Genomic DNA, 24,305 nt, shown 5'->3' with positions numbered 1-24,305 from the left:
TTATTAATGTAAGCTGTAAAATGACTTAGTGTAATAGTTTTAGGTAAATTAGATAACTGCCAATCCTTTGTAAATGTATGTGCATACAAGGTGAAATATGTGTTTTGGATTAGTATTCATGTGGTTTAGCAAGAGTGGAAAACATCCAGTTAACCGAGAGCCATTCTGTGCTAACCTAACCGACATAATTCGGTCATTTAGTCTTTTACTGACATTACATATTGTATATATATTGTGTTATTTTTGTTATATATTTTAAAATCTCCCATGTTAACATTATTATTACACAGATCTGATGTGTCAACCAAATTATATTATCTCTTTTACTTCAAACAGCTCATATGTTAACAAGTAGTTACACTTTTTTTGTTCAGTAGGTGTAAATATATAGTGGCGACTAATATTTACGTAAGAACTAGTTTGTTTGGTGGAAACTGTTTTAATTTAGTGATGTGTAAATCTCCACTTACTGAACATATAAGCTAAGTTTGAATTCACGAAAAGCTGCAACCAACTGTTTTGAAAGAAAATGTGAGACGATTTTGCTATTCTTACAAAATAGCTGTAATGTTTGATTAAAGTCCACCCAAATAATGGCACTAGCGTGGCTAATGACATCAGGAAATTCAACATTTTGGACACATTTTCTTCATTAATTTAGTATACACCAACAACTGATCTTGAGGTTTACTACTATTTCAACTCTCTAAAAATGTGAAAGCAGAGAATATTTATTATAGAGCTTTTGTTGACTGGTGGAAAAGTTATTTATTCATCATGTAACCATATCAACTCCAATATGTGACATAAAGCAGATAAATAAATGAATGTTATATGACTTGTTGCATCTTGTATAAAGAGCATGATCCATTTAAATGACATTGCATGTCAGAGGCACTTAAAAATCTTTAAGGCTAGTTTTATACAACCTTTTTGAAGATTGTTTTGAAGGTAAAAATGTAGTTCTTTGCTATTGTTTGTATTCCTGATGGTGTATTTCTGACGAATATCACCAGTGACTTTGTATGAGAGATGTCTGAAGGTTTAAAAAAAAAAATATAACTCTACTACTATACTCCACATGGGACCAAAACCTCTACAGATTGTTTTGTCTTATATAGACGACTTAAAAATGAACAAGCTTTATTTTTTTATATCTGTAGATAATCTTGGGTTCTCTCTCGAAATAAGACCACCCTGTCATGCTAGACTGAAGCAGACTGGTGTTCAGGGTCAGTGACTGAGGATGATTCGGGCCTAAACACTGAAAGCTAGCCACATGACCGTCTCATGACTCCGCAACATGTGCTCCTTGTTGCGATTCTGGCCGCGGCTGAGGTTTAATACACAGAGCAATGCAGTCATTGAACTCAACCAGATGTAATGTGTGTGTGTGTGTGTGTTTGTGTGTGCAGATTTAGTGTGGTGGGCATTTGCTTGGCCATCTTCTTTTTTTTGCCACACAAAGCTTTTTTTTGTCTGCCTCCCTTTGCCAAGATGAGCATTTCAGATATTATGTGTTTCGAATCACAGCCCATTCACTAAAACCACCGTTAAAATGACAAATCTGATTTTAAAAAAAAAATTGCTGAATTTTTGACTGTTTAATTGATGTCATGGAAGTGTACACTGAGAAATAATTGCTGTAGTCACTAAGTTAGGAATGTTTCGTAGGTACACCAAAGATCATGTAGCTGCAGATTGATTTGGGATTTTTGAAGCTGTCTGACAATTACCAACAGGTGTTATTACAGATTAAATGGACTATACCTTTTTTTGTGAATTTGATGTTGAATATCACTTGATGTGGCACAAATGTTATTTAAAATACTTTAGGTTTCAGCCAAGGTAATGTGGTGGATTTTTTTATTTATTTGTGACTCCATGAATGTCCTCCTGCAGATTTATTTTGATGGTTTGACATGAATGCTGGACATTTTTCCTTCTCCGAACGTGATTTCCTTCTTATTTCCAAAATCATTGTGTAGAATGTGTAAAACATAACGATGCTTTATGAAGTCTGTGAGGATTGTAATTCAAGTCAAAATAACAGTATAGCTTTTTTGTGCATTACATTTTAAACGACAAATACAGTGACATTCATGACTTTTAAACATAAAATGACTTTATTCAAAATGCAGCAGGATTCGATCCAACAACCCTTTAACATTCTTGTACTTTGTTTATTCTGCATGGCGACTTTGTTCCATAACGCATTAAAAAACAACGAAAAAAGCTTGGCTGCTTATGTACATGTCGTATAAAAGTCATAAATCATGTAAGGGACTTTGCTATCTTGGTTGTTCTAACAAAAGCGATCATCCATATAAGAAATGTAACCATGTCTTAAATGTTTTTTGATTATACTTCATGGTAAATATACGTTATGTGCCTGCATATTCCTTCCATCAATGCCTCATTGTGTCAAATAAAAATGGTATTTTTCTCTGACATGACCCATTTGAGAAGATTTTTTTTTTTTTTGCTGAATCACATCTACATGGCGTCTTTTTAACAATATCTATCTATTCAGTTACTATATACATTTTTTAAAGTGTCTTCCTCTCATTCATAACAATATGCTGGCAGGTGAATAAATAACTTTACAGACGGATAAAATATCAAGAGAAAGGGTTTCTGCAGGTCTTGAAAAATCTTTTAATTTGAATATTTTTCTTGCTTTTTTGGGGAGGTTAGGTTTGGGTATATATTTATAAACTACAAGTGACTTCCTGATCATGCTGCAGGAAGCTGTTTAAATCCTTTTTCTGTGGCGTTTCAGTCAGTACCATCAGATCTTTGACTGATTGATTAATTTTATTACTAATAAATATTGTTACAGTTGAAAAGTACTGAAAATGTGATTAAATGTACTTTTAATCGCAACTGGTGATTTTTCTTTTTACCAGAATGACAACACAGAACAACTATTAAATTGTTGAATATTTTGTTAAATAAACAATACTGGACCATTTTACAAAGCTCTCGAGTACAGATCAGATTTTATATTTTACCACCTAAAATGCTCCTCTTCTTCATCTAGCAGACACCCTCAGTAACATCTCAAAATGCATCCTGCTGCCAGAGGCGACATCAGCAGGCACACCTCCTCCTGACGGGGGCCTCCTCCACCTCATGGCTGGCTATGGGGCTGCCATTGGGTTCAGAGTTTTGACCCCTGTTGGTGCTCTGCTCCATCCTCTTCATCACCAGGCCCAGCAGGGTGGTCACCGCTTTGTCCACTTCAGCACCCGTCACTGCACTCGTCTCAAAGTAGGGGATGCTGAGGAGAAGGAAGAGAGGAAATAATGAGGGGAGCAGGATGTGGATGAGCTAATATTGAGTGAACGTGTGTAAAAATGTTTGTTTTTAAGTTGTAAAACTAGTTTTCACAACATTTTCTGACATGTGAGAATAATATAATCATGAGCAGTTCACCCAAAAAAAGAATTGTATACGTTTTAGAGGTCTGAAGAGGTAAATCTATAAAGTATTTCAAATGGAAAAAGCAAATTTAATAATAGATAAGCACACGTTTGTGTAGCAGAAATGTTTTTTCTTCTTTTATATTAATCTATTAATTCCATGACCTGTCAGATTTATCTTGGCGTCCCTTTGGGGGAGACCTGACCCACACATTATGAACCATTGCAAAATTAACTGAGAAGCCTCCTTAGAGACAATCAGTGGAGCAGAGTTGAAATCAGCTCAGTAGCACCATCCTGTGGTGAACCAGCAAAATAAATCGGTGCTTTGTAGACAGCAGACAAAATATAAACACCTGATTAAAAAGAGACAAAACAAACACTCCTTAAAAGGTCGAGGCAAAATTAATTTCCAAGTCATTGTAACCCAAACTATTAAACTGTTGCATTAGTTACATATTCAGACCAGTAGGGGTGATGCGAGACATGTAGACAAGGTAAACACTCGATCAAAAAGCCCCATCACCAAAACTCAAAGCCCCAAACTGCAAAAAAAAATGACTGACTGGATTTAACATTAAACATCAGACATTTGGCTCCCTGTCTACAAATGTCAAAACTACAGCCAGAAGTTTTTGAATTGAGTTGAAGGTTTTACTTAATTACCTTTAAAACACTTAGTGGTTTAACTCCCAGTTGTATTGTATTGAGTTATTGCTCCATAATGAGTCAGAGTCACAGACTGAACAATTATAAACAGGATTATATCGTATGACTCATTCCATGTTCCTGGTTCTTTTAAATCATCTCTTAAAAACTAATCCTTTCATTAATGTTATAACACTTTTATTTTCAACATGTCCCATCTGTGTTATTAGTATTGTCGTTTTAATGTTTTTGAATATTTTATTCCATTTTCTATTTACTGCAGTCCTGAGATATTTTATCCCTGGTTTAAACATACCATGAAAACAATGTGTGGCTTTGTTTTGTGCTTTAAACATAACAAATTTATAATTAAGTGGGGAAATTGAGAGATCAGCAGATTAAACTTTTTATTATGCTGTTAGAAGTCCAAAAGCCAAAGCCAACGTTGAAGAAAAGGCAGAGGTTGAGAGCTGCCACATTAGCTGCAACCTGACCTACACTCATCTTCGTTTCATACGGACTCGCTCTCGGTCTGTGGAAGTCAAACACAATCATACAGAGCGTAACGCCTCACCCGTATCTATCTGCCAGATCTCTGGCCTGCCTGGCGTGAACATCCCTCATCTCTCTGAGGTCGGCCTTGGTCCCCACCATTACAATGTCTGGACTATCACAGTACGCGTTGGCCTGGAGCTGACCTGCACCAACACAGAAGAAGTCATTTACTCTCTTTTAAAAGGATCAGTGTGAAAGATTTAGTGGCGTCTAGCAGTGAAGTTGCAGACTGTAACCAGACTAATATCTCTCACCCTTCCCCCTCCACTAGGAGAACCTACAGTGGCTGTGAAACATGCAAAAAAACATAAAAGGCCCTCTGTAGAGTTAGTGTTTGCAAACACAATGGTTCTTATTTTAAGGTGATTTTACACTAATTAAAACAGACTTATGAATACTATATAACATTTCTGCCAAGCCCCTTCCCCATAGATGCCACTAAATCTTACACACTGGTCCTTTAATGCAAATACACACGTATGAGCAAATTTGAAACTGTGCTCATAAATTTGTTTGGTCAAGTTTCTCACTGACACCAACTGAACAGATTTCACCCGTTGTGGCGAAAAGAGAGAAGACATCGATCTAAAAGACTATTGATCTGAAACGGAGCAGGCTGCTGAGATGACACATACTCATCCAGTTCCTGACGTTGAGAAAGCTTTGCTGATTGGTCAAGTCGAACATCAGCAGAAAGCCCATGGCGTCTCGGAAGAAAGCTGTAGTGAGGCTGCGGAACCTGAAAACAAGAAGACAGCTTTTATATATTACACAGAGTAGATTTTTTAACTATTTTTTTCCTAACTAATTGGTGAAAAAATGGTTTAAGTTTCTCTTTGTAGAAAAATGTGTTAATATTGGTTAATGTGTTGCTTTCAGCCCATTTTCTCTATGGGTGTTATACATGACTGTGGATGTAGCGAGGTGTGAAGTCACCCACTGGTTTTTATTGGCACTGGTTTGAAGCAGAGTTGCAGCTTATGGTCGGCTGTAACTGTAAATCAAATCAATCACACGGCAGACATGACAGCCCACTATAAGTTTTCAAATGTTATTAACGGATATATCATTTCCAAAATGACCTCCAGTACATTTATTAAAGGGCTTGAATGTGATGATTGAGACTATAATGAAAAAAAAAACAATGATTTAGTATATCCAAAACGAAGTTTAACGGGAGACAGTGGGAGCCGTCATTAACATTATAACTTAGCCTCAAGCTGTGTTGTGGTATGTTTGACATCACCACTAGGAGTCGCCATTGTCAGAAATGTTCAACACCTAAACACACAGGATTTAAAGGAAAAGTTCACAATTATTCAAAAGGTGTCTTAAAAACAAGAGTCAAGTTTATCTGAAGCTAATGTGAAGCTTCATCTGTCCAAATGAGTCAAATCAAGTAGATATGTTTCAACGTTACAGTTTTTTTAGTGTCAAAGTCCCAGTTTTTGTTACTATACTTCTACCACAGCTCAACAGGGAAACACAAAGAGGGAATTTGATACTAAAAATGTGTCTGTACAGTGTGTGTGACTGTAAATGTGTCAGATATCCACTTGATATGACTAACTCATATAAACTTCGCATCAACTTTTAAATGTATTTTTGCACAAAATCACTGGGTGGACACACTGTGGATTTTGGCCAGCATCACTTACATTGAAAGCACATTTAAAGAGGATCTTTTAATAGCCAGTATGAAGAGGAGGAATGATTACAGCGAAGAAAACCTCTTTCAGTTTTTGAAAAACTGTAAACCTAACTTTTAATGTCTAAAAACTGAAATATAGTATTAACATAGTGAAGTTACAGCTACCTCTCTTGTCCTGCTGTGTCCCACAACTGAAGGTGCACTTTGAAGTTCCTTTCAGTCGCCCCATCAGCACCTGTGCCCATGTACATCTGAACAAAACAGTATAAAATGCAACAACAATATAACTAATAAGGTGTAACAGCATCAGCAGTAAAATACAGTAACAGTGGGTTGTACAGATATGACGTCATGGTGTACCGGGTCTTGAATGACTTGTGCATCACACATGTTAAGCACTTATGGTGACATGTAAGTAAAATGATATCAGTCTGAAATATTGTGCTGTAGATATATATATTAATCTTAATCTCAGATTGAGGAGATGTCTGCATGTAATAGTGCTAGTTTTTGGGAATATGTGAGTGTGGATTAATCTGATAGAAGTCCACACATCGACATCTGACATAAAGGTTCTATAGTACCTAACTCCAGTTCAGTATGAGTCCAGTACAATACCCCCAAAATAATCCATAATTGGTGTTCGAATCACTCACCACTCTCTTTTCCCTGAAGTCAATGCCCACTGTGGTTGTGAACTTGCGGTTGAACTTGTTGTCAGTGTACCTGTAGAGGAAGGTGGTCTTTCCCACACCGGAGTCTCCCAGTGCCAACAGCTTGATCAGATAGTCATAGTCCCAATCAGTCATGGTGATGCTGAGTGCTCAACCTGCCACAGTTCAAGTTTACAGTGCACAGCTGTGCTGAGTTTAATGTGTCATGAAAGCAAATCTAGAAAACAGTTATTTTTGGTCTTACAGTTCACACATAAGGAAACTAAACTAGGAAAAGAAAGGTGGAATAAAATCTCAGTCTGAGGGTGCAGGACCATGGTAAAGGCTTAGTGGGACGTCATAACTCCCCACTCATTAGACGCTGATCAGAGAGGGACTAGCACATGACTGGAGCTGGCTTCCACATGAGCAGTCAAATGTTTCTCCAGAGTTTTCTCTGACTTGCTGAGCCAAAAAAAAAAAAACAGGGTCTGTTTGGCAGACAGAACTCCTTTTATTGACTCAGGGAGCTATGGGCGGACAGCTCAACAGTGCATGACACCACTCAGGTCACCGCACTGCTTCGGTTACACTTGCAGCCTGGGCAAGGCAGGCCAATAAAGGCAGCATGGCAAATCAGATTTGCTTATGTAAGCGTTGGTTGAGAGGCCCCATGGGCACAAACAATCCCTGAAGAATAACATCTCTTTTAGTTTATATTTACAAAAGAAAATGTTCTTTCTGGTGAATGTATGGCTACATTATACATGTATTTAGGATAAATCACCATAATCCAGTAACAATGAGAACTTGAGTCATTTCATATGTGCATAATTAATGGTATTGGTTTCTATGCAATCAGCAGACTGAGGAAAAGGTGAGAAAACAACCCTCCAACAAACAGCCTCTCTGCTCATCTGATGATTATTTCTATTAGGAATTACATATTTCTAAGAGGAAAACACCATAAAACTATATTTAGGTGATTTACTAAAATATCTCTCCACATGGTAAATGACATTTCAGTGTCAAAGCAAATATTCCCCAGCAACATGACCACCGACATCCATCGCCACCTTTAAACTGATGAAAAATAATTAATTGCCTTACCAATTTATCCTGAAGAAGTGCCAACGTCCATTCAGAGGGCCCTGGGCTCGTCCTGATTAAATAAAATAATCTCTATCATGATGCGATGGCACATAGTATATCTCCTGAACCTTTCCCCTTCCCACATGTGATCCAGGGAGGAGTTTCAGACCAGCAGGAACCAAAGCAGGGCTGTGCTCACAGACCTTGTGTTTTCTGGTATTTCTCAGGAGGAAAAAGGCTCTTTGAAAACTGGATTGCGTCGACGAATAATGTGTGCCTCTGTGGATTTCAGTGGAAATCATGCACCCAAAGAAAGGGCCCCTCTTCTACAGGCTCAGCGAAATAATCCTACTTCTGCAAACAATGAAAACAATACAAAAACAATGAAGCTTAAGACTTCCTTTCAGCCTGGATATTTAGGAATATACTTTTCTGAAATATCTAATAACTTTATGTTTATAAGGACTGATGTAATACGTTCATTTCAAGTGAACAGAAGTTACAGAATGTTAAAAAAAAGAAGAGTAAAACTAAATCATTATAAAGTTTCATTAACAATATATATTTTTTATTTCCAAAAAGGCAATTTATCTGAACAAAAAAAAAACAACAGAAAAACTTTACAAAAAACAAATTTTACCGGCTTGGACAAGTTTATAATGTTTTTGTTGGTATGGTGAGTCATTAATTGAAATAATCAATCGATAATTCAATTTATTGTCGGTTAATGCTGGTGAGGATTTAACTGTAACCCCCCTTCCTGTTGTTTAATAAAATTTTCTTATTTAGTTTTCTCATGCCTGCATAATTTTTTGGACTTGCTATTATACATTATTTTGCAGCGAGTAAAGCTGTACAAATGTAACCTTGCCTTCATTTGTGTTGCTGTCTTTTTCTCTTCATTTTATTTTACAGTAGTGTCCCCAAAAACCAAACAGCGTCACCAAATAGTTATTATCTGAATGGATAATACAGAGTGCTGTATAAGAGAAACAACTCAAACATTACAAATAAAATATTCTAATACTCTTCAATAGAAATAATACTAAAATACAGTTTTATCATCATAAATGATCTCAAGCAGAAGTCACGTGTCCTTCTCTAACTGGGTTTGAAATAATTCAACAAATTGTTTGCCTGACTGCTTTTTTTTGCTTTTTCTTTTTTGTCTTTGGTCATCAAGCTTTTACCCAGTTTACTCGATGCGGGGATCTTCAGAACCGGCTTCTGTTGCTTCCATTCAGACATCAACTCTCTCTGAACAGACGGCGGGAGCTCAGAAAACACCTCGGGGTCCACATTTACCGGGAACTCACAGTCAGAAGACTGAGGGAATGAGAGTCTCCCTTCTTCCATCATGTTTTCTACGGTAGCTGAACATGTTTCCCGAGGCTGCTGGTTGTTCACGGTGGTCGCTCTGTCAGATGGAACAAATCTGTTCACAGCTTCTTTTCTGTCTGTGACATTTTGTGAGTCTGATAATGACTGTGGGACATGTTTGGAGGGTGGAGGGCACTGAAGAGAGGTGTTCTCTGATATTTGGGGCATATCAGTGACTGTAACAGAGGTGGACTGGCTGCTAGTAGCCATCAGAGAGCTGGTAAGGGAGTTTGTGTAGGCAGGAGATAACAGCTCCTTCTGGATTTCCTCTGGGAGAAGCCTGAACACTTCCGGATCAACATTTGGGGGCAGTCTATGTGTCACAGTGTTATTTGTGTCATCAGGGTCTGAACCCACTGTGCTGCAGGTTACTTTCCGAAGCTGAGGCGCTTCTCCAGGGACAACAGTGCTCTGTTTTCTTTTGAACCCACGTAATGCTGCCTCAGAGCTAGAGGGGCTTTTTGTGGAGACTGTCTTTTGTGAGGTATGTTGAGTAATCATGCTGTGGGTGGTGAACCGATGATCCGTGTGGTGGCTATCCCCGCTCCGAGAGGAATCGTCCTTTTGGGGAATAAAGGAGGAGGAGCACAAATGATTTCCAGGAGTAGCAACACACTATTTCTAGGAAGGGAAACTCACCAGGAATCATTTAACAGCACAGTGTGAAATAATAAGCAAGTTCAAAGATTTCATAAATATAATGAAATCATCTAAAACAAGATAATGTTGAAACAGATTATACGCCATAACTTGATTTTACTACCTGGCTTTGTGATGAGAGGATTTGTGTTTTTGTTGGAGACGTGCTGTGTGAAAAGAAAGACGTTATTGAGCCCTTTCCGCTGGCAGCAGGTCCTCTGGTCTGCAGGTTACTGAAGCAAACGTTAAGGAGGGTGAGGTGAAAGGCTGCGCTGGTGTCCACCATCTTGTGGAAAAGCTTCATGGCCAATGGGACCAGCTGGGCCACAGCATCATCACTGCTGCCTAACAGAGACATTAAAGAACATTAATAGTGCTTTAAAAACAATTTTGGACAGCATGTTATGTAGATTTTGATGATGCTGGTGATACAAAGTCATAACTGTCTTTATAGAGAATAAAATTGGAATCAAGCTCAAGGAGGAAATATAAGCTCTCACATTTGAAATATTTGAAAGGGGACATAACACTCTTTGTGAGGTTTTCTGTCATTTATAAACTGTTATAATGTTGGATGTGAATGTTTAATATGGTCAAATTTTATATAAGAATGTATATAAAATATTGCCCTCAAATACAAAGCCAGAGCTTCAATCTGCTCTGAATGCTCTGTTTGCAAAGTTACATCTATTTACCCATCAAACTGACGCCAGACTGCTCCCACTATTCAGGACATTCATGGACTTGGGCTTTAACATGTATGTATGTATTTAAGAAGTTTATATTTTGAGTAAAGAGCTGTAAATAGAAGGGAAATCTGACTACTACTGTTTGTTTTTGTAGCCACTGGAGCTAAATCTAAATCTGCTTTTGTTAGAAAAAACTCAATTTTGATGAAAAGCGTTTTCCTGAGAAACGAAAAGTTGCTTTTGAGTAAAGAGAATGAATTAGAGGACTCTCTTTTGGCACCTGTGCAGTCATTTAAAGGTATAATATCTACCCTACAGTATATAGTGCACTTTCATCCCAAAAAAAGGTATCCCTTGACCCCATTAAACATAGATGGGAGCAGGATTTAGGTGAGACCATACTTGATGAAACTTGGGATGCAATATTAAAAAGAGTCCACACCTCCTCTATCTGTGCAAGGCATGGATTGAGAATGAATTAGAGAGCTATATTTTAATTTAAAAAGTAAAGTAATTTCAAGGTCACCTATTAATTTTAAAGCATTTTATTTATCTCAAATAATTGTACTTTCAAGTGTTTTTTTTTAGAGTGTCAGTCCCCACAAAGTGTCAACATAATGCAGTATCTTCATATGTGATTTTAAAATGTCCCTCCTGATGCAAATGCTTACCAGATGTGATCTTCTGTCCAATGTTGTTGGGGATTGGACACTGCCGGCTCTCCCGACTGAACCACTTGTTGGTCGCTGAGTATTTACGAACCGTAAGCCGGAAGGTTTGAGGCTGCCTGCCGTCTTTGTGCATCCTTGTTTTCAAACAGATAATAAAGATTAGAGTCACGTCTTGAAGACACACTGACACATTCATTGGTTTGAGGAGTTACACTGGCAGTGGAACTGGCTCTGACCTCCCCACCAGGCTGTTCAGGAGCTCTTGAATCTTCTCCAACACACCTTTAGTTGATGAGATTTTCTTAAAGGAGTCTTCATCACTAAGAGACTGAAAAATGACAAGAATACTAATAAAAGGCAAAAAAACATTATACATTTATACACAGAGATAGACAATAATTCAAAAGTCAGATGATGATATTTTTGAAGTTTCAGGGATATTCTACCCAACCTGAGGGGCCCCAGTAGGGGTGACAGGAGAGTCATCAACACCGAGGACGAGATTCTTCAGGCGCTGCGCACTGGGGCCTCCAAACTCTCTCACCAAGTCAGTCAATGGGAACTGCTGTAGGTCTTTCATGCTGACTAATCCCAGGGCCTGAAGTCTCTTTGTGGTTTGGTGTCCCACCCCTGAGGAGACATGATGAAACATTTATTGACAGGGACACTTTCTATGAGTGACAGATGTATAAAACGAGTAAGCTGAAAACAGTATAAACTGAATATCTGTACCTGGTAATTTGCGGAGGCTGCTCAGGCAGCCCATGATGTCACTGACGTTCTCCGGCAGCAGTGTGGTTTGCTGGTTGGGTTTGAAGGTGCCTGACACCAGTTTGGCTAGTAGCTTATTAGTGGCGACGCCAGCACAACCAGTCAGGCCCAGTTTGCTGTGGATGACTTCTCTCAGCTCTGCTGCAATGTGTGAACCTAAAGCCAGCCTCGGGTGGTCTGCGGCTTTAGTTTCTGCACCTGAGCGGGCAAAGAACATCAGCACTTCATGTTATTTAACTTTGTTCAGGACAATACAAAAAATGAACTTCTCATGCGTGTTGGAAACTGAAAGTTTAATGCAAATGTTTTTTACATCTGCTTTGCTTTGCATTTGCTTTTCATTACTTTGGGCCTCTTAGTTTGTTTCACAACTCATTTCCTGGTTTCCATGAGCCAGATGTACGTGTGGAGCAACAGGCACGAAGAACAAACGTGTCTTACTGAAATGGTTGTAGACATGTCCTTTAAATGAATAGTTGTTAGACTCCAGAGTTTGTGCCAGCCTTGTCTCTACTATCTCTGTGATGTCCATGTAGTTCTCATCAAATCCAAGCCTCTCTACCAACGGACAGTAGGACAGCAGCAGCTCTGGACAGACGACAAAGGCAGGTAAAGCAAGGTGAGCGTTCCTAATGTTACATAAATTGGAAAAATAATGATGTAATGTTACAAGAAACATTTGAGAGAAGAGAAGAGAATTGGTAACATATTATGTCACTATATTGCATTCTGGTCTCTTAGGGTTAGGCTATGCTGAACAATATACATCTTGTCTTCTTCCTCTCCATGTATAAAGGTGACAGGTAGAGCAAAATATTAAGTTTAGAAAGAAGCAATGAAGTCTTTAATTTCCAGAGTCAGATTGTCAGGATAGGTTCACAACTTTTCAAGTCTGTCCTAAAACAACGGTCAGCTGTCCAAATTAACATTAACACATGATTTTCTTGCTGTAAGCAGTCCTCCTGTTCATACTGACCATTAAAAGATCATTTAATAAGATCTGCGATGCAAGTCATGGGGGACAAAATCAATAGCCTGTCTCCTGTCCAAAAAAGTATTTAAAAATATTTAAAGTAAAGTAATGTTCCTTCTTGTTGTTATGATTCTTCAGACAGCCGATGCATTTTATTTAAAGATAAACTTTTAAAAGTATTTTTTGATCAAAAGATGTACTGTGGATTATGAAGTGCATTATGAAGGGATCTTCTAATGGTCAGTGTGAACAGGAGGAATGATTACAGGAAGAAAAATCTGTTTCAAAGTTCATATAGGCACCTGGCCAGACTTAAAAAATTGTGAACCCTTCCTTAAATAATATTTAAGAAGGGGTTCACAATTTTTTACTTTTTATTATTTACCTTAATTATTCCCCACTATTAAAGTAGCTGGGCCAGAAATACCAACATCCGTTGTTCTAGTGCAGTTTGCACTAGAACAAAGTAAAAAGCTGCTTTATTTGTGTAGCACACAGGTGACATATTACTCCAGCCTACCTGTCACTTTATAGGACATTTCTCTGTAGTGTGTCAGGTCTTCTCCTTTAACCAGCACCATCTGAGGACATTTCTCCATTGCATCAGTAATAGACATCAACTTGGTGAGGCCTTGCTCCCTCGCCACATAGTTACAGGTGACTATGATGTTCTTCTGCTGTATACCTGATGATATGAGATTGAGACTTAACAGAAATATATTTGAGAGCAACTTGGGTTTCATTACAAAAGGACCATTTCTCATCATTTTACCTAAAGGGACATCTCTTAATGCTGGGTTTCTCATCATTTCCACCTGAGCATAAAAGCAGTCCAGGTCAAAATGTACAATCACTCTATGTGCAGGTGTTGGTATCTTACAGAGGTTTGACCCTGAAACAGAAAGCAGCATAAATACAACACTCAGAAGCTGACACGTACAGATGTCTGTAAGGAACATTAGTGTTTTTCTTTGCATGTCAAAAAAAGCAGCAACTGTCAGGTTTCAGTTTCTGGCTCGATAAATTTCCCTAACTCTGTCTCTAACATTACTTTACCAGCAGCAGCAGCAGTAGCAGAGCTGAGTGGTGCAGCGTCCGTGAAACTGCTCTTCCACTCGGTTTCATCTTCTTCCATCTCATCCTCGCTGTTATCCATATCAAACAACACAACCTGTGTGTTATACAGGGTTAAATATGCCGGATAATACTGATATTGTTGCAGGGAAAGTGTGGCATGTTACACATCATGCAAAAATACTTGTTTGTTGTTGTGGATCCCCAGTTCAGGTTTGTGCAGCAGTGACACCTGTCATCGCGGAGGGCTTACTGCGACTCAATAAACAACATAAATCGATAGCTGCCAACACTTCCGTTTTTCCCAGGTTTCTCCCATATTTCAGCCCCATCTCCCGCCGCCTTCCCATTTTGTCTTTTCTCCCGGGAATCTCCCGTAATTTACAAGCCCCAAATTAGTTTGTTAATAATAAGAAGCGCACAATAACAGAGGTTTTATTTTGACAGCTTAGACCGGAAGCCGCCGCAGTTTAAATGTTTTAAACTGTAAATAAAAATGCATATTTTCCAGCCTGCTTCAGACAATGGCGGGTTTACTGACTAATTATTAAAAACCACGATGTGCTGCGTGAACTATCATCATCTTAACCCACTCGGCAAACACTAATATCCCTGCACATTTTCTGCTGTGTTGCGTTTACTGCTTGGAGAAAAAATTAATTAAACCCAATTTAAAAGCTTAAATGTGACGAAAGTAGTAATACCTGTCAAATGTTGGTAGGTATGCATGAGATCAGATTTATTTCCCGGTTAACAAATGAAACAATTTCTCGTTAACAAAATTTATTTAACAAATTAAATTAGTTTAAATCCCCAAAACTAATACAGGAATTAAAAATATATCGAATAATTAGCAACACCAACCCTTGTAACCTAGCAACAGTTATGGTTCCAGAGCCAAATCTGGGCTCCATAGCAACGGTCGTGACCTCGTGACCCGAACAGAGGCTATAAAAGGAAGGCAGACACCATTTTGGGCTAATTGGAGCCTCCAGACGCACCTGGTGACTAGCAAGTTACCTAATTAGACGGTTCTCAATATCGTGGAAAGTGGATTTTCTTTGCTAATGTTTCCCTCGTCTGGTCTGTTTGCTGACATAACTTGTCCTTTCTTGAAACGCGGGCCTTGTGAGCGGCCTCATTGTTTGTACAAACATGCCACAAAAGTGCGAAATATGTTTGCCTCCTTCAAATCACCGATAGATGATTTTGCAGGTCAGTATCAGGTGTGTATTAAAGCTAGCTTGTGGTGTTAATGCTAACCTAAGTTTAAAAAGTCGTGATTATCGGTTTTAAGAAACACATTTAGAGTGAAGTGGGGTATGCTAAAATGTTTTAAACAACTTTGACTAGATTTGCTTGACAATAAAGTAATTCACTTCTCTTTTATATAAATGACTATAAAAACGGTCCCAAAGTTAAATGTCAGACTTTCTTCGACAATAATTTAGCCACTCTTTGGTTTGGATTCCTATTTTACAGTAAGTCGTCACATATATGCACATTTTTGGGTATTTTATTACTAGTGCAGGAAACGAAAATACTGTACAAGTATCTGATAATTATGTTGTCAGTAATTTTTTGTGAAGTTTGGATTACCAGCAATAGAAATATAATAGGAACCTCTAAAGCACAATTAATAGATATAATGGGGGCCTTGGGTGCTTCTTTAATGCCTGATCTCATGGTCCTGTCTGGAAGAGGTCATTTGTGTAAAACATTGGTGAAAAACATGAAAATTGCAATTCATCATATTATGATACCCATCAAACATGCCTAAAACTCTTAAAATGACACTACAACATACTGGAATTTTTTTAATTTTACATTTTGTGAAGAAAATTTATTTGGGTGTGAACCTCCTTTTTAGGAGACAGACAGATTCAGACTCTCATCCGGCAGGTTATCACAATGAGAGAGAAAAATCCAATAATAAAATAATTAACTAATCAACCTGATATCCAAGCATTCACATTTTGAGCCATGGTTACAAATGACTGCCACAAGAGGTGTGTTCACCTTTTGTGGCAAATGGCAATTCAAAATTGACTTAGGAAATCATTAGGACTGTATGTTAATGAGAGAGACTGCTTTGTGAAGTCTTATGTGAGGTTATTCCTGATTACTCCACCAATGGAAATTCATCATGATTAAATGATTAATCCTGACATAACATAAAATCATGTATTCTCCCATCATTAGACTTTTATTTCAGTTTGGTGGTTATACATGAGTATTCTCAAATTAATGCATTGCAACACAACATATCTGGGTGGATAGAAATATGGTATAGAAAAGAGGGAGTGTAAATACCTCAGGGCCTTTGCAGGCTGTTGTAGCCACATTGTTTTCCTTTCATTCAACAAATGAAGGATCATTTAACTATTCCCATCCTGTATTATTTGCCACCACTCCTAATACTAATAAAGAGTCCTACTTTTTTTTATTCCCTTTTGTACAGGAGCCCAGAAAGGCTCTCCGTCTGCTGTCTGTGGAGCACAAGTGATCAAAGGCGTATGCCTCCAGGAGCTTGAGTGGATCAACAAGCAGATTGAAACGGTACAACACGAGGTGGAGCAGGAGCAAAGGCGACTGTCGCACTACCAGACTGTGCAGGCAGACAGCAGGAACACAGTGCGTGACTTATCAGTTTCCAAGTTTGAGACAGCAGGTAAAAATATACACAAAGATTCTTATGGACTCCCTCCATGCACAGACTTAACTAAATCATATTCCAGAGCGAGGAAGTACGTCGTTGACAACTCAAAACCAAGGACTGATTTAGAGTATGACCCTCTGTCCAACTTTTCTGCAGCCTTGCAGTCTTACAGCTCATCAAGTAAGGAGCAGAAAATCAAAAACGGACAAGGGTTGAAAAGAGGGAGAAACGTTAATAGTGAGCAAAAGAAACCAGTCACACATCAGGCCCAACTTTCCAGATTGCCTTCTCCAGACCTACTCGATGACTCTAATGATGACAGCATCTTGATTATTGACATTCCTCCGTCGCCTGACAGAAAGAGAGGTCGATCTCAGAAACCTGCTGATTGTGTTCCTGACACAACACAGGATACAGTAAAGGAACTCAAAGAGATCCAACAAGCGCCAATTTTACTTGATTCCCCACCAAAGCTACTTGCAAATGCTGAAGTGTTAAAGGAAAACTTAACACTTGACAACAGTGTTATTTCCTCAACTGGATGTTTGGAGGACTTGGGAGGTGAACATCAGAAAATTACTTGTTTTCAGACTACTGAAACAGAAGTGGTGAAAAGTCCTGTACCTGCAAGTCTTCCTCTCATTGTAGACGAGCCAGATCACATTCAGAACAATTTGGAGGTGGAAGAGGAAGAAAACACACTTTGTATCGAATTACCTCAGAGTGAGCTCCCTTGTGGTGTCAAGAAAATGAATCGACATAATTTTCCAAACAAGAATTCACTTTTTTATAAAACTTCAGCTGCTGGCTCATTCTCGCCATACAAACAACATACAAAGCATGCTCAGAAAATAGAGGATCCCACCCAGCACACGGTTCAGACTACGTTAAACAAAACGCCAGGACAGACACAGGTTAAAACTGTTATTCACCATGCTTCACCTGACGACTACCTGAAGCAGGCAGAACCAGCCTCAGGCAGCAGTCAGTGTCAGGCTCAATACGGTTCAGAAACACCTGTCAACTTACATCTGACAAACAAAGCTGAGTCTTCATCTGCATCAACTGGGCAGCGTTGGGTGAAAACAGACAATGGAGAGGTTATAATCATCGTTTCCAGCTCCGACGAGGAGGAAGAGCTCAACTATTCAGAAGCAGAGCTTTCAGACAGTGACCCAATGGAGGAATGCTACAGGATCTTCATGGAGGCAAACAATGCAGAGAAAGGAAATGAAGAGCAGCCTGATGCATCTGTAAGTATGATGTTGGTGCTTCAGACCTGAGATGAAATGTCTTTTCTTGAGTAAAGAATCTTTTCTCTTACATTGTCGTTGTTAGGTTGGAGCTGCAGATGTGGAGGAACCAGAGATTAGTGTCAAACCTCAAGCACTGTCAGGAAAGAAGAGGACAGCTCATGAAGCCAAACATGCAGAGGTTTGACACACATGACTGATCTGTTATATCGGCCTATATGAATCCATCTCAGATACTTTGTTGAAGGTGTTGGCTGATAAATGGCAGGAAAGTAGTACAGAAATGTCAAATGTTTTGATATGTCATCAGTCTGTAGTTTATTCACCAGAGTAGTGACATCTTTATTTTTCAATTGTGGACAAATATCCTGCCCAGCATAAAACAAATGTAAAATGACCCTATTTCAAAACGTTATGGGTTGTGTAAAGAATATTAATATCAGCTGATTTATAATTTTCTGATCATCTTAAACTCTAAAATATTGATATCAGTATCTGCCTGAAAACTCTTTCTTCAGTCTCTAGTAGGTTTAAAGGGGACACACTCCTGAATAGGAAAAATAGGAAATATCAAATAATTGACATTATGAATTAAAACTAAAAATATTTTTAATTGTAAATCATTTTGTATAAAACACAGAATATTTACTCTAAATATTCACACATTTTATACACTGCAACTTCTTTCAAACAAACCATAAAATTGAAAAGTAAAGTGTAGTTTCAAGTTGGTGAGTTTATCAAGACAGCAGTTCGTAGAGGAGAACAGAATTTTAAGAAAATTGCCTGCCAAATTGATATGTAAATTTGTTTACATATATAATAAAAGCATTTAGCTCAAGGTAAACAATGCAAAACACCATAGAATGATGAAGCTCAAATTGTCACCTAACATTTTGTGATTGACCTGCTCTTTTTAGCAGCCAGTGGCTAAAAGCAGACCTCAGCCCCAGGTCCTGGTTCCACTTCGTGGATCTGTAACACCAGGATTTGCCTCCCAGCCCACCATCACTACTAACATCCAGCAGGTACAGCAGAGAGCCTCCATGCAGACTGCTTCAGTCGAGGGCAGTCATGCTTATTTCTCCTCCACCTGTCAGAGGAAACAAGAGACCCAGATGATGGCTACTTCTCCTTTTCCTCCTCCTCCTCCTCAGACCTCAGTAAACGCACAATCTGTTCCTATGCAGAATGGTAAGCACCAGTTGACTGTAATGGATTGAATTTTCCTTTCATTAAAATAATTTCTTACTGTTAAAATAATCCAGAATTATATAAAAATAAATCTAACGCAGGGTTAGGGTTAGTTCAGTTTTACTATTCACTACTACAGTGAGTAGTTGATTAATTAGTTGACTTGCACAAAATTAATTGGCATTTTTTTCCCAAAAAGAGACTAGAACAATTCTGATGACCAAATCTAATTATTGACAAATATTTGCTAGTTTTAGCTTGTCAAATATGAAGATTTGAAGCTTTCCTGTCATATGTTGAGTGTCTTTTGCCTTTTATCTTTTGTTTGGACTGTTCAAGACATTTGAAGACATCATCATTTCCTCTAGATAATTATAACTTTCATTTTCTAGACAAAGCCAAATAATCGAGAAAATCATTAGTTGTTAGTCGCAGTCCTTGTTGCCCGAACAAAGGATTTATATGCCAGAAAGAAATCTTGAATGTGGATTCTGATTAAACACCCTTATTCATCTTCATACACGTAAATCAAGCAACATATATTTAGTGTCTTTGCAGACCAAATTGATTTGTTTGTCTGTGCCAGAATTCCTTTGCATGTATTTTTCTGTCTTATCACACAGCCTACATTAACTACATACCTTTGGGAACCGCAGTCATCGAGGTGGGCAACAACTTGCACTTGATCCTCCCGCAGGCGACCTTCCCTTTGCCTGTCTCGTCCAATTCCAACCCAGTAACTTCAGTCCTAACCCCAATCAGTCAAGTGCATACAAGCCTTACCATGAAACAAACATACCATCCACCTGCAGTTACCCCTTTTCAAAGATACCGCTCAGCACCACCTCTGCTCATTCCTGTGCCGGCACGTAAACCTGCGCTGAACTCTGGCTTTGCATCAGCACATTCAGGTCCAGCCAATCCCGCCATTCCTCAAGCTGCTAAGGTGAAAAGTGAAAAATACATTTGTTGAGGCATTTTAATTTATTTTATGTGACTGGTATGAGTTTTTTTTAAATGTTTCTTCTCTTAAAGTGTACTAATGAACATCCTTTTTTATATATAAAAAAAAAAAAATCTAGCCAGTGCCAACTAAGCGTAAAGTGAAGCAGGCGTACGATGCACCCAAAGACAAAGTGCCTCATGACGTCCGGCAGCGTTACGTGAACATGTTCACAGAGGAGTTCCTCAAAATGACGGCCAATGTTAATGATGCCTTCGAAAAGGTGAACTGGGTCTGTCCTTTCTACTAAATCTAATAATAACTGACAAAACTACAGTCTGAATGTTTGTTTCTTTCCCTCTCGTGTTATGGTCGGCAGGCGCTCGCTGAAGAGAAGACGGTGTATAATCGCAGCATGAACAAACTCAAATATCTGAGTGTTGCAGTGAATGCACTGAAGAAGCTCAAAAATCAAAATGCTGTTACTGTTAAAGGTGACTAAAAGCTCTCAGGGAAGCTGTGTGTAGTTCATTTCATTCTCTGATGACAGTTCACTTTAATCTGTATTTATTTTTTTCTGGTGCAGCTAAAAATGATTTCAGCAGCCAAAAATCCAAAGGCACCATTCCTCTCAACCTGAAGAAGCTCAAAGGAAACGGTGAGGCTCAGTTTTTAAGGGCTTTTCATTTTAATCAAGTGTTGTAAAATGCTGTTAATGTATTTCTTTTTCCCAGCAGATGATAAGTCACTGTATGAGAGTTTGAAGGATTATATTATGACTGAGGAAAAGCTGATTGAGAGCAACTATCCTGTCCAGCACCCGGAGAAACCTGGTTGTGCTGCTCTTTTTGCTGACAATAAGAAAGGCATCACAGACCGTAAGTTCAACAAAAAGAAACCCCCAAAACTCCCTGAAAAGATGATCTGGAGCTGTTCTAGCATTATAACACTAGAGGGCGAACTTCACCTGTGCTGAGGGTTTCTCTCCCTGCAGATTGGTCTTCAGTGATGGTGTTTTTTCTGTCTTGTAGCCCTAAAGAGGATTTGCTGTCGCTGTGGGGCCACGTACTCTGTGAGCCAAACGGGCAAACACATCCGCAAGGAGGAATGCAACTACCACTATGGGAAAGGAATTGAGAAAAGAGGTGAATGCATCAAAGATTTATGCTTCAAATATGTAAGTTGTATCGTAAAACATTTTTTGAAGCATTTTCGGATATTTTGAAATTTTGCAGTGCCAGGTGGAGTGGAGACCCGTTACAGTTGCTGTGAGGCGGTTATGGGAGCGCCTGGATGCCAACAGTTTAAGGTAGGAAAACGGAGACTTCATTTTCTAATGTCTTTCATTTATTAGTGGGTCAGGGTTTGATTTGGTTTTCTTCTTTTTACCAGTTGCATGTCCACGATTCCCTCAGCCTGGATGGGTTTGTGGCAACCGTCCCGAGACGTCCCTCAGATACGAGTTGCCCTGGGGTTTACGCCGTGGATTGTGAAATGGTGATGCCACTTTCTTCAAGGGGCACAGTTTTTAAAAACCTTCCCCTAATGTCAAGCACCAAACCCCATTTAAAGCCATCAGAAACTACTTTTATAATAGTGGGTTTTATTAGAATTCAAGACTTCACAGCAGAAAATGGTGATTATGCCACATACAATTAATAAGTAATGCAGTATTTTGCCTTTTTAAATCAGACTTTATGTTTTTGTTCATCAACAATATTTGACAAATGCTGCTTTGACATCATATCCTCTTGTGCTCTTACAGTATTTTCTCCTAATAAATTATGCTGTGACTTTTTTTTAATAGAAATTTCCAGCTTCCCCTACTACATACCAAACTAATTAAGGTCACTATTTTGTATTGGTGCAGAACAAGCACTCTGATGTGTGATTATGGTCCGAAGTTTGGACACCCTTTCCCGAGGGAAGATGTGTCCAAACCTTTGACTGGTGCTGTATAATGTGTTAAATGTTTGTCTTCAGTGTTACACCATTCATGGCTTGGAGCTGTCCAGAGTAACGGTTGTCAACACTAGTCTTCAAGTCGTCTACGACACCTACGTCAGGCCTGATAATGACGTCATTGACTATAACACCAGGTAATTATAATAGATTACTTAGGTTTTAAGGGGGTGTTTTTAAATAGGTTTTTATGCTTTTATATGTGTCCCTCTTGATAGTAACCAATAATCTGATATTTAAAAACTTTCCTTTTGTCTTAAATAAAAATATAGACCTGTAAATGTGCATGTCATGCCCCCTTTAATGTCTGGCACTAATGCTAAATAACATCATGTAGTGGTGTTATCTTGTTCATCTCTCCATCGAAAGCTTGACATTTTACCTGTGCAGGTTTTCAGGCATCAGTGAGGAAGATGTGAAGGGGACCCACACTTCTCTCACAGTGGTGCAGGAGACCTTGTTGAGCTTCATCAGTGCTGACACCATTCTGATCGGACATGAGTTGGAAACAGACCTCTGTGCCCTGAAGGTGATTTTCACAATCATTAACTCTTATCCCCCCAAACTTTTCTTGCATAGTTCTTTCACAACACCCGTGTTGCAATCCTGGGAAATTATTATAAAAGTCCTGTCATTTCGAAACTGAGTGACTGCCTTCACATAAAACAAAAGGTTTGAAACAAAAAGCTTCCCATTTCTAAATGCCATTTCCTCACAAAGAGCTTTTCTTTTGATGTAGTTTCAGTGACATGGTAACATGCATGTTTTCTGTCCATAGTTTTCATAGTTTTCTTTTTTCTAAAAAGGTCATAAAGATAGTCTAACAATAGTGCCATTTTCTTGGATGACTTACAGGTCAGGTTTGTTTTTTGTATAGTTAACCTGTAAAAATGTTTTTAATGTAAACCTCTTGTGAAAAAGGACAAATGAAATAACACTGCTGTAAAGTAGGTCAAGGGCTAATGACCAGCTTTGTCAGCTGTGAGGATTTATAGTCCGCAAAACAACATACTGCAAAATGTGATATGTCATGATAAAATATAACACATTATACAACATGCTGAGGATGATATTGAAACTAACAGGTGTGTGTGTGTGTGTGTGTGTGTGTGTGTGTGTGTGTGTGTGTGTGTGTGTGTGTGTGTTTGAGGTCAACTGTTAAATAGTTGTCATTCAGCCTTTATAGTATATCAACTGCTTGAGATGAGGTTCTTTTTATTATTATTATTTATTTATTTTTTATTTTGTCTTTCCCTATACTATCTATAAAATATGTGGGTTTCAAGTTACCATGGTGATCTCACAGGTGTAAAAGTGAGGCCAGAAGTCATATTTAATGTTATTTGGGACCCACATCATTCTTTCCATCAATGAATGTCATGTTTGTTTTTCCCCTGGACCTCCCATTAACATCCTCTTGAGTAAATTTAATATTTAAGTGATACTGTAGGAGCTTCAGAAAGTATCTTCCTCTTCACTGTAGTTGTTCCATGGGACAGTGGTAGACACATCTGTGGTCTTTCCCCACCGTCTGGGCCCCCCTCACAAGCTGACTCTCAACAACATCACTGCTGAGTATCTCAGAAGGATCATCCAAGAGAGCGGTGGGTCATCGAGGATAACCACAACCATCTCACATCACATGTTTATTTGATTAAATGAAGTTTAGATTTCATTACAGGACTAAATGACAGAACCTATTTTCAAATAAATAAATAAATCCCAGTAATCTTGGAAATTTGAGTGTAAAAAGGTATACATTTGTAAGATCAGTTGATTTATTATTGAGGATGTGGCGTACCCGTGTTTAATGTATACTTTAAATACTGTATTGTTTCTCCCAGTTTGTGGCCATGACACTGCAGAAGATGCTGCGGCCTGCATGGAGCTCATGTTATGGAAGGGCAAAGAAGATGGAAAACTGAAAAAATCATGAAAATAAAGCAAAAACTCATCCCCACACTGTTCACACTGCACATAAAAACACAAATGCTGTTTGATTTAATTGATTTGTTTAAGAGTGTTTTCCCTTTGTTAAATTTTGATTTGGAGCCTGTATGAGTATTAATGCAC

The 24,305-nt window shown here is 38.5% G+C and overlaps 3 protein-coding genes across 3 annotated transcripts; 1 reads left to right on the top strand and 2 right to left on the bottom strand.

Annotated features, from left to right (window-relative positions):
• Positions 1-3,093: 3,093 nt before the first annotated feature.
• LOC128365090 (ras-related protein Rab-27B-like) lies at positions 3,094-7,091 on the bottom strand. The gene is made up of 5 exons (XM_053325722.1): positions 6,936-7,091; positions 6,445-6,530; positions 5,264-5,367; positions 4,648-4,771; positions 3,094-3,283 (listed from the first exon to the last, which is right to left on the bottom strand). The coding sequence occupies exons 1-5, from the start codon at positions 7,086-7,088 to the stop codon at positions 3,094-3,096; spliced, it is 657 nt and encodes a 218-aa protein (XP_053181697.1). The 5' UTR covers positions 7,089-7,091.
• Positions 7,092-8,911: 1,820 nt separating this feature from the next.
• On the bottom strand, positions 8,912-14,039 carry poli (polymerase (DNA directed) iota). The gene is made up of 9 exons (XM_053325265.1): positions 13,920-14,039; positions 13,668-13,832; positions 12,616-12,762; positions 12,136-12,372; positions 11,855-12,033; positions 11,640-11,731; positions 11,404-11,537; positions 10,168-10,388; positions 8,912-9,965 (listed from the first exon to the last, which is right to left on the bottom strand). The coding sequence occupies exons 1-9, from the start codon at positions 13,954-13,956 to the stop codon at positions 9,126-9,128; spliced, it is 2,052 nt and encodes a 683-aa protein (XP_053181240.1). The 5' UTR covers positions 13,957-14,039; the 3' UTR covers positions 8,912-9,125.
• A 1,249-nt stretch (positions 14,040-15,288) lies between these two features.
• Positions 15,289-24,186, top strand: LOC128364870 (RNA exonuclease 1 homolog). Its single transcript, XM_053325493.1, has 17 exons — positions 15,289-15,436; positions 16,683-17,938; positions 18,011-18,133; positions 18,219-18,314; positions 19,057-19,327; positions 19,951-20,273; positions 20,410-20,553; positions 20,650-20,764; positions 20,857-20,928; positions 21,008-21,148; positions 21,302-21,415; positions 21,506-21,579; positions 21,663-21,767; positions 22,254-22,369; positions 22,623-22,761; positions 23,716-23,836; positions 24,077-24,186. The coding sequence occupies exons 1-17, from the start codon at positions 15,289-15,291 to the stop codon at positions 24,166-24,168; spliced, it is 3,450 nt and encodes a 1,149-aa protein (XP_053181468.1). The 3' UTR covers positions 24,169-24,186.
• The last annotated feature ends 119 nt before the right edge of the window (positions 24,187-24,305 follow it).

Source organism: Scomber japonicus, chromosome 9 (assembly GCF_027409825.1).
Source record: "Scomber japonicus isolate fScoJap1 chromosome 9, fScoJap1.pri, whole genome shotgun sequence".
NCBI classification, from domain to species: Eukaryota; Metazoa; Chordata; class Actinopteri; order Scombriformes; family Scombridae; genus Scomber; species Scomber japonicus.
The sequence above is the reverse complement of the archived record's forward strand: the minus strand, read 5'-3'. Positions and strand labels throughout refer to the sequence as shown.

Coding starts and splice junctions, on each gene's coding strand:
- LOC128365090 (XM_053325722.1), bottom strand. CDS start 7,088: ATGACTGATTGGGACTATGACTATCTGATCAAGCTGTTGGCACTGGGA. Junction 5,368..6,444: donor GACACAGCAGGACAAGAGAG/GTAGCTGTAACT, acceptor TCTTGTTTTCAG/GTTCCGCAGCCTCACTACAG. Junction 3,284..4,647: donor GATCTGGCAGATAGATACGG/GTGAGGCGTTAC, acceptor CCTTCTCCTCAG/CATCCCCTACTTTGAGACGA.
- poli (XM_053325265.1), bottom strand. CDS start 13,956: ATGATGAGAAACCCAGCATTAAGAGATGTCCCTTTAG. Junction 12,763..13,667: donor AATGTCCTATAAAGTGACAG/GTAGGCTGGAGT, acceptor TCGTCTGTCCAG/AGCTGCTGCTGTCCTACTGT. Junction 9,966..10,167: donor TCCTCTCATCACAAAGCCAG/GTAGTAAAATCA, acceptor ATTCCCCAAAAG/GACGATTCCTCTCGGAGCGG.
- LOC128364870 (XM_053325493.1), top strand. CDS start 15,289: ATGTTTCCCTCGTCTGGTCTGTTTGCTGACATAACTTGTCCTTTCTTG. Junction 19,328..19,950: donor ATCTGTTCCTATGCAGAATG/GTAAGCACCAGT, acceptor CTTATCACACAG/CCTACATTAACTACATACCT. Junction 21,416..21,505: donor GAAAGGAATTGAGAAAAGAG/GTGAATGCATCA, acceptor GAAATTTTGCAG/TGCCAGGTGGAGTGGAGACC.